This window comes from Micropterus salmoides, unplaced genomic scaffold (assembly GCF_014851395.1).
Source record: "Micropterus salmoides isolate LMB-PRFRI ecotype aquatic unplaced genomic scaffold, ASM1485139v1 Ms_hic_scaffold_1, whole genome shotgun sequence".
Classification (NCBI taxonomy): domain Eukaryota; kingdom Metazoa; phylum Chordata; class Actinopteri; order Centrarchiformes; family Centrarchidae; genus Micropterus; species Micropterus salmoides.
In genome coordinates this window covers 42,410,505-42,420,375 of record NW_024040040.1, presented here as the reverse complement: position 1 = coordinate 42,420,375, position 9,871 = coordinate 42,410,505, and the positions used below count along the sequence as shown (strand labels likewise).

General features: G+C 41.6%; 1 protein-coding gene across 2 annotated transcripts; it reads left to right on the top strand.

The window, feature by feature from the left end:
- Positions 1–2,322: 2,322 nt before the first annotated feature.
- Positions 2,323–5,867, top strand: zic1 (zic family member 1 (odd-paired homolog, Drosophila)). 2 transcript variants are annotated; one of them, XM_038729070.1, is made up of 3 exons: positions 2,323–3,598; positions 4,067–4,230; positions 4,670–5,867. In XM_038729070.1, exons 1-3 carry the CDS (start codon positions 2,638–2,640, stop codon positions 4,868–4,870), a joined length of 1,326 nt encoding a protein of 441 aa, XP_038584998.1. In that variant the 5' UTR covers positions 2,323–2,637; the 3' UTR covers positions 4,871–5,867. The 2 variants fall into 2 exon arrangements, with proteins under 2 accessions (XP_038584998.1, XP_038585000.1); XM_038729072.1 differs by having other exon boundaries at positions 2,324–3,598; positions 4,673–5,848.
- The last annotated feature ends 4,004 nt before the right edge of the window (positions 5,868–9,871 follow it).

The window sequence follows — 9,871 nt, the reverse complement described above, 5'->3', positions numbered from 1 at the left end:
AACAGTTATTACTTTAATAGTTATGAATTTTTTTGAGTAGTTGCAGACAAAAATAAAGTGCGTGAAAGTGACCTGAAGAAGGTCACACACATCACTGATCACTTTGATGTCTAGTATCAAATGTGTATGCGTGTTATTTGACTTCTCCGGTCATCATTGGTAATTAGTGAAGGTTGTAAAACTACAACCTAAATTTATTGTCACAGGCGCTCGACAGTCTCTGAATCTCCTTTTTATTTTCGTTCATAAGAAAATCAGCTGGACATATGGATGACTGAACGTGTCGTCTTCAGATATAAACCAAAGTAAATCGCCGAATATGGTGAACAATGGGACACTCACACACAAAATAATTAGCAAACTATATTCCTCTTTGTTATTTCTCTGAATTGACTTGTCAAAATCGCTGCTGACAGCGTCATATCCAGCACGTTAGAAATTGAGTCAATATTTTGAGACATGACGGATCCAAAAGATGTTTATTAAATGGCCTTTGCGCATGGGGTTCATGAGGCTCACAGCTGTAGCCTTCAGAGACATCACAGCCCCAGCGTAATGCAAAACTTTGAAGTGCTATTTCTGGTCCAAGTTGTGCATGCACTCACATTTGGAGACAAGTAAGAAGGGGAGTTAGAGTTATAGGATCCAAAACCCCCACCCCCCAAAAAATGAATATTGCAGAGAGGACTCACAAAACGCTGCTTTTGCTTGTAGCTTCTTTCACTGTAAAACCTAATTAGCTCCTGGTAGCCATTTTAAATTCTACAGTATGACTGACATTAGGATCTTGACACTAAACGGTTATTGGCCTTTTAATTAGGACGTATCTTTATGCATGAAATATGTTAGAATCATTTTAGAGGCATGTATGTGGCATATACACTTTAACTGCACTTGCAAAGTTATATATAACTCCAACAACTCTCTTTTTGGCACGCAATTTCTAATGTATCGTCACTTGTTGCAAGTCTGAGTATATGACTACCAGTCTTGACTTTTTTAATGATATGCCATTCTTACCGTTTTCTAGCTGTTGAAAGGTTCCAAAAATTTGCATAGCAGAGTGGGCTACCTAAAACGGGGATCAAGTTGTAGGTCTACTTGTTAAGTTGAGAACAACAAAACTTCCCCTCTTTCCCGGGTCTGACTGACTGGGAGAATGCCTTGTGGAAACTAGCCTAGTAGCAGGAAGATATTTTAATGGTTCGCATGGCACGTTTGTGCATGTGGCTTTGAACTCTAGCAGCCGGAGGTTCCTGCAGAGAGCGCCGCAAATCCCACTTGATAACTTCGACAACCCACAACGTTTTGCACTTGCACACAGGCTATGCATCACTGGCCTGCACAAAAAGAGTAAGTTGCACAAGCAGGCCAAACCGTGATGGACACGTTAGGCATTCTATAGGATCCAAGTTAAATACTGGCCTATATATTCAAGGTAACCTGTATGAACGTGGGGTGCTGGTGAACGTGATGATGTGGAAATCTAAAGCGCAGATGTTGCACTGGTGTGAGCTCCAGTGGACGCGGAAACATTGTGTAGAGCGCGCACAAGCGTGAGACAACACGACGTTATTCCCTTAGAAGGGAAAGGGATACGCTGATAATAACAGGCCTTTAAAGAGAGTGTTGACAGTGGGCAGACTTTATCAAACCTCAGGGTTCCCCACGGGGTTCCCCAAGATAAGACGTAAAACGGGGATTTGCATACCTGTACCTCACACGCGTAATGAGGGTCCACCTTTGAATACTAATACTGTTTACCATCCTGTCAGTACATCCTCATTGCAATAAATTAAATCAGTGTCATTAGGTCTTCCTCTGGCTTTGTCTTTGTTTATATCAAGCTCGTGTCAGCTCCATGCTTTTAATCACTTATTAGTTTGGATTGATACACAGACAGATAGATAGATTATATCTGAGAATGCTTACAAAAACGTTGCCAATTACACTACCACAGGGTCTACTTTGTAATCCCCATGTTAACAAAGAGAATCTGTCACATTTGGGTTATAAACTGTATTGCAGTATGTGGCTGCAAAACGTGCTTTGACTTTCTACAAAGCCAGTTGTTGTCTAGTCTTTCTCAACTTTTGTTTTGCAGTTATTCAGCCTTTTAACCAAATTCACAGTCAGCAATCTCACAATATCTGGGATTGATGATGCAAAGAGGCCAATAGAAGTGTGGGCCCTGCACCGTGGATTGTTATTTGGTGAGTGGATGTTATTGGGGGGAAAGGGGCTCTGCCAATGAGCGCGCACCTCCGCGGCCACATGACTACCCCCCTCCTCTCCCATTCATCAGGGCTGGACTGTGTTGTCTTTTCAATTCATTTATCTGCAGGAATGATTGCGACTATCAGTCTAGAGCTCACCGCCTGACTGAGGAGGTGAAAGTTGCGCCACAGGAAGATAAACCGCAAAAGACAATATTGCATGTATACATGATTTTGCGTGTGCATCGGATGAGCTGTATAGGGGAATTCCTCGCGTCTTAATAAGTAAACAGAAAATCGGTGGATTGGAGAGTTTGCTCAGTCGAGTGAGGTCCAAGAGACAGAGAGAGGGGGAGGAAGAATATCTGTGCGTGATTTTTTGATTTCTGCTCTCAGTCGTCTCGGCGAGTCTAGACTGAAGATGCTCTTGGACGCAGGACCACAGTATCCCACCATAGGAGTCACTACTTTCGGCTCCTCACGGCATCACTCAACAGGCGAAGTCACAGAGAGAGAAGTGGCGTTGGGGATAAATCCGTTCGCAGATGGGATGGGCGCCTTCAAAATAAACCACAGCTCCCACGATATTGGCTCCGGACAAACGGCGTTTTCCTCCCAGGCGCCCGGCTACGCGGCAGCCGCTCTGGGACACCATCACCACCCGACCCACGTTGGCTCTTACTCCACGGCGGCTTTCAACTCCACCAGGGACTTTCTCTTCCGAAATCGGGGCTTCGGGGACGCCACCGGGGCGCAGCACAGTTTGTTCGCCTCCGGAAGTTTCGCAGGGCCACATGGACACTCGGATGCAGCGGGGCACCTGCTCTTCCCAGGGCTCCACGAGCAAGCGGCGAGCCATGCGTCTTCCAACGTGGTCAACAGCCAGATGCGGCTGGGCTTCTCGGGGGACATGTACGGACGCGCCGACCAGTATGGCCACGTTACAAGCCCGCGGTCTGATCACTACGCTTCGACCCAGCTGCACGGCTATGGCCCCATGAACATGAATATGGCCGCACACCACGGAGCCGGGGCCTTCTTTCGATACATGAGGCAGCCCATCAAACAAGAGCTCATCTGCAAGTGGGTCGAGCCGGAGCAGCTGACGAATCCCAAAAAGGCGTGCAACAAAACTTTTAGCACGATGCACGAGCTTGTGACCCATCTGACGGTGGAGCATGTGGGGGGACCGGAGCAGACCAACCACATCTGCTTCTGGGAGGAATGCGCCAGAGAAGGAAAGCCATTCAAAGCCAAATACAAACTTGTAAATCATATCAGAGTACACACCGGAGAAAAGCCCTTTCCGTGTCCGTTCCCCGGCTGTGGCAAAGTATTTGCTCGATCGGAAAATCTAAAAATTCACAAAAGGACTCACACCGGTAAGATCCGCACAGATTGAGCGCTTTTTACAGCCAAATCCACGCTGACAATATCCCATCCAAAATATGCATGCGATCCGGGTTATTATTTATTAGGCAGCTGGAGTCTCTCCACTGGCATGTGATTCAGTGCAGTTGTCAACAGAAAATATTTCATATGTTTAAAACAAGTTGTGTTATTTTACGTTAAGTGTTACTTGTGATACGCATTTAAATTTAATGATATGAATTAATTCATGGGCCTGTAAGTGGATTAAGTCAAATTAATTACCAGTCCATAAGTAAGACGGCTATTTGCCAGTGTGTCAAATTTAAACTTAAAAAAGGCTGCACTTTTTATTCTTCACCACTCTTTAATGAATTTAGTCGGTTTTAACACTTTTAACGCGTAAAAAACATCGCACAAAGGAAAATACTGTGTTTTTTAATCCAGTTTTAAAGATTGTGTTTATTCTTTTCTTTATTTAGGTGAGAAGCCTTTCAAGTGTGAGTTTGAAGGCTGCGACAGGCGATTTGCAAACAGCAGTGACCGCAAGAAACACATGCACGTCCACACGTCGGACAAACCCTATCTCTGCAAAATGTGCGACAAGTCATACACACACCCCAGCTCCCTGCGAAAACACATGAAGGTAAATCCCGATGGCTGTTATTTCTTCTGTCTTCACTTAACAATAAAATATGCTGTTTTATCTAGTCTGGAAATGAGAATTAAAAATATTTATATTGTGTAATATTACGAGAAAAAGTCACAGCTTTTATTCCATGTGTTGTTGTTGTGTTTTTTTTTGTTTTTGTTTTTTTTAACAGAAACAGATAAGCATAAGTTAATTTACCATGACACTTTCTTTCTTTCTTTTCTTTCAACCGGGAAATGAGATTAAGATCTTAATGAGAATAATAATGTTTTGTATGCTTTGTTTAAGAATTTTGCAGACGTTCAGAGCAGTCATATTAGGGAGTTTTAATTTGTTTGGCTGCATATCTTGTGTCCTGTATTTGCACAAAAAACAAACCCAGGACACACAGCATATGCAGGGTGCTTTTTAAAAACGTCTTTTCTCATTGTTGAAGGTCCACGAATCCACCAACCCAGGACCGCAGCCATCTCCAGCGGCCAGTTCAGGGTACGAGTCCTCCACACCTCCCACCATAGTATCACCGTCCACAGAGAACCAGAGCAACAGCTCCATATCACCAGCAGCCTCAGCAGTACACCACACAACCAGCCACAGCACGCTGTCGTCAAATTTCAATGAATGGTACGTGTAAATATTTTTGACAAAAGAAAAGAGGAAACAGACTGCAGAATTTAAAAAAACTGCTTGGAATCAAAGACTTTGTAAAAGTCAGCCAGTGAAACATGGACTGAGAAAACACGGGAGGCCCGAACGATCAATTAAAGGCTGTCTTAATGTCAATGAAAGAGAATGCATGGACAAAAAGGAGGCGAGGACAAGCCACCGAGTTAAACTCCCCCCCACCCCCCCACCCCTCAATATTTCTTTGAGTCTTTATTTTTACGGAGAGACTGCTCAATAGAGATCTCAATAAGCATGCTATCTGCGAGGCCTGATTTTTTTTGTACATAAAGGTTTTCACCAAGTTGGAACAAAATGTAATATTTTATTTTGTAAATAGGTCTATCACAGTTTAAGGGAATTTGTGAAAATGTGGTCCCTAGATATATGGAAAAATGAGATGGTTTTAAGAATATTTGCGATGAATAGACTTCATTGAAAAGAATGTTATAGTTGTGAACCAAATGTGAATTATTCAGTATTACTACAGTCTACACGTCGACCTAACCGACTCTTAGTATTAATGTGCTTTTGTAGCCTATTCAGTGCAACATTTTCGTCCAAGGTCCAGTTTGAGTAGCACAGTATCATTGTTGTTATTTAATGTCATGTCGATAAATCGTGTAGTGAAAGCCTGAAATTCCGTGTCAATCTGTTTATGTACGTGATAAATATAAAATCTCTGTCAATTGCTTTGTCTGAAAGGAAGTATTATTACATGTAAGTAGCTCAATTTTCCATATTTATCCGCATGTAAAGGACCGGTAACATGTTAGAAATGATCGGTATTTATGGAGAAATGCGCTCGTATGTAAAATTTAGTTTACAAAAAAATGTTTGGATACATTTCGTACTATATTAAAGGATTAAAAAATACAATCTTACAATGCGTTGGAGGTTATTGGTTTCCTTGGTTGGGTGCTGTGTGAAACTAATGGGTTCTTTTTACATAAGCTGCATTACAATTGGAAATAATTAGCTGCAGACTAAAGCATACTTTTTTCTCCAGCATGATAATGCATTTAGTACGATTTAGATGAAAGAATTATTGCATGTTTAGTTGCACACATAATTTTAACTCTTTACTGTGTGTGTGCATGTTTTCTGCAAGTGTGTGTGTGTGTGTGTGTGTGTCTCAGAGGCAACAGCTCATTTAAAGCCAAAAGGTTGTGTTTTAAACGCACTGTCACAACTTCCCTGACAGTCAATAATAAGTAAATCCACTCCCCAGTCTGCATCTTCTGTTTATCCAAAATTAACATCCAACACTTTGCCCTCCAGTAATGTGCAAATTAAATCGATTAATCACGGCGGTTGTTCCTCTTTGTAAACTGGAATAGTTTGCGCTACTTAATTGTTCGGGAATCTAATTTTCAAATATAATTTATTTATTTTATTTTCCTGCGTTTGTCGGATTTCACAGATTTAGGGAGAGCTCAGGAGTCCATGTGGCCCCTCATTGTTCCTGGCTGCAGCTTGCTTGACCGCCCCATTAGGCAGAGATCACATCAGCAGCCGCTAGTGATCATGGTTAACACTGCCAGTGTGCACAGAGCCACGATCTGTCAGTCTGCAGCTCTGTCAGAACTGCTGCACACACCGAAAACAACCAAATAGCCATTTGAAACTGAAGAAGAATCGACACACAGCGGCCAGGTTGGCGTGCGTGTGTCCGTGCGCGCTTGCCGTTTATTATTATCAGCCAAAAAAAACAAAAAAAAAACACCCACGACTCCCGCCATCTTAGATTATTTGTCGAATGTATTCATATTTTCTTTTCACGGACTATTACATTTGGAGATAAATGAAGGATGGTAATAAAATGACTTTTTCGACTCTATTTAACACTATCTATCTATCTATCTGGGTTCCAGTGCTGATGCTTCACTAGTGCACTGCTCTAGAAATGACGCACTCCACGCCCTGAGAATTCGTTTGAGAAAGTCACTTTGCAGCTTTATAGAAAAATGTTCACATGTAAACTGGAAATATAAATAGCTTAAATTGGATGTGTTAAAAGTATCTCATGTGGTTTGTAGCCTGGCGGGATATTCCAAACGTGCACCATATTTAATTATAAAGGTGGTGCCAGGTTGACAAGCTAAACGCAGTTTATTCGTCATTTGAACTTGAGAAAACACTTTAAATGTAAAGTTCTATGTCAGAGTCCAGACTAATAATGATGGACAATACTTTGCTGGAATATATTGGGTTTTCTGTTAGGATTGATGGTTATTTGCCTCATTATGGCCACAGACTTGAGTTCATATCTTCCACTTTAATTTCCCTGCACATGTTTTATTGAAGAGAGAAACAACAACGTTGTAGCCCTGCTCCTTCAACGTGCCAATGTGACTCAATGCAAAGCATGCACTTTGACTATGGTGTTTCATTACTTAGCTTTATGCTTCTGACGTATTACTTTACACTGAACCTACACACTAGGTGTCGAAAATAAAATGCTCGTAAAAAGAGGAGTCGACGACAGGCTGCGGTGCGTCTCATATCAGACAGCCCATAGAGCTGATGGTGACTCCAGATCAAATAGGAGCGCAGGAAAAACATCCACTTTAAATGTATTTACGCTCAAGTCTGGAAATGACAAACATTCAGATATCGGGAAAGCGCAGGCGCCAGCATCATGAATATTTATTACCAGCACTTGTGGCCAGTAAACCGAGCCTGACGTTTGTGTTACCAAGGTAGACACTCTGCAGCTCAGCTGCGCATCAAATATCAGACAGAATGGTGGTTCAGCCTTTTACTCCATGTTGTTTTTACACATTTAAAAGTCTGAATCTTTTCTGCAAGCAACATACACTTTCAGAAGAATAGGTTTAATGCAATAGTGGCTGCATTTTCTAAATTTTAGTTTCTCTTAATGACATTTTGGACCGTTCTGGCATTTTTTTCTGGTGATCTGCCTCTTCTGAGACAACTTCAATAAGGCTGCCCTGTTTTTTTAAACACTGTATGTTCACATAAATGCAACTTTAGGAGGGACTTTTTTCAGAACTTGCAGCCACTACCACGCAGAGTCCAAGATTAGAGAAAAAATATAATCCGCGCCCCATGATGGATGAGGTGCCCATGCCTTTGCCAGCACAGATCTGCATGCCCAGCTGCCGTCACTCACTGAGAACTAAATCGATAAGTTAAACATTTGCAGTTAGGTTTAACTATTAGCTTTCTGGCTAAATGATCCTGCATGCAAGAGAGAGGCTGGGTGCCTGTGATATCTATTTTTAAAAGCTCCAAAGTTGAAAAACTTCAGAGGCCATACAACCGAAGTTGCAAGTCATGAAATGGTATCCTACAGTCTCCATCTGCTGAGTTTAAGAGTCCTAATACAAAAAGGTCAAATTCAAGTCAAGGCCACTTTCGTTTATTGGCATGCAGACATTTCAAAACGCCTCCAAGAAACCCTGTCGTATTTGCAGCCATAAAACGATTTCATTGCCAGACTCTGGGTAATGGAGCAATCCATCCCACAGTGAACGTCTAAGTTTGCATACAACGATAATCCAGACATTGATTTTTACAGAGAATGATTTATAATCCTCATGCATAGTGAGTGACTGGGCGATATGGAGATCGCCGGTTGGTTATTTCATTTTTTTAAGTTTGGAAATACGTTGTATAGCCTATAATGAAACTACTGTTTTTAAATTTTTATTTTGTATTTTCTGTTTTCAAGACCAACAGTAAATCCAGCCAACATATGAATGTAAAGGCTACTTATTAAATTGAAAAGCCTATAAATATCCCACCGTGATTTAGCTGTAAGCTTGCATTTAAATTTAACAGTCTACTCCAATATCTTAAAAACTCTTAATTTGATTGGCACAATTTCTGACTTATCCTGAATGACGATCCCTTATTTAAAACTCTCTCTTTAGATCTTTATTATGAGCAAACAATAGCTCTGACACATGACCAGAGCTGCACTGGTGCAACTTCCCGTTTTATCTGCGAAATAGGGTTCATCCATCTTTACAAATGAAATGTCAAACTATTGCGAGTTGTAGAAGACACAACACTTTTTTGTTGTTGTTGTTCATTTCTTTTTAGTCTAAATGGTGTTTGGCTGCCTTTATGATAATCCTGACAGGGGCTCATATAGTTCACAGCTCTTTTTATTTAACCACATCACTGATTGGGACATTAATCTCTCGCTTTGCCAGCACAGTCCCATTGCCGGTGTTTGGAGAGGGTTCGTTATAGTGAAACATAGGCTCACGGTGACCCCCGTCGCATCAGTTGTGCTCTCTGACATGCCATTAAGTTTAGACCCGTGCAGGAGATTTGTGGGGGCGCTGACACGGTGTTGTCGCGTCTTCTTTGACGTGTTGCTAAATGAGGCCACTCCAATTAGCTCTTTGCTGCACGGGTGAGACTGCGGCACACCTCTGCAAAAAAGGAGAGAAAAAAAACAGTTACTGTCTGAGCCGATATTTATTCAGGGAAGGTCGAGTGAACGTCGTGGTCCACACCTGAGCTGATGCAAAACAGTATTTGCTTCGTTACTGCAGTTTTTAGGTGGTGAAATGTCTGGCTTAAGGGCACTTTGGAGGCCGTGGCTAAGAGGGAGTGGAGCAGCCCTTAAATACAGGAAACCGGAGCTTCCGGTTCCAAAATCTCTTATTTAACCCTTTTATAACACAACCAATCACTTAAAGGGCTAGTTCGTCTTTATTTTGCCCAGTTGAAAATAAACGCTTATTCACATACAGAACACTGAACTAAAGAAACATTTTCTGATTTTATACTGGCCTGTTTGCAACCCTTAGAAATCATTAATAACTTAAATGTGGCTGTTAGTTTCTGTATTTTGTGGCCTGTCATTGTAATTAATAGTGAGAACAGAGCTTAAGCCTCTTGTTTAGATTTCAATGAGAGTGCAGTTGATTTGTTATAAGGCATCCACCATAACACATTTTTAATAAATTCATCAGCCGGAATGAAAACAGCC

Excerpts from the sequence above, each read along its gene's own strand:
- zic1 (XM_038729070.1), top strand. The coding sequence starts at position 2,638 with ATGCTCTTGGACGCAGGACCACAGTATCCCACCATAGGAGTCACTACT. Across the intron at positions 3,599-4,066 it reads TCACAAAAGGACTCACACCG|GTGAGAAGCCTTTCAAGTGT; the intron begins GTAAGATCCGCA and ends TTCTTTATTTAG. Across the intron at positions 4,231-4,669 it reads CCCTGCGAAAACACATGAAG|AAGGTCCACGAATCCACCAA; the intron begins GTAAATCCCGAT and ends TTCTCATTGTTG.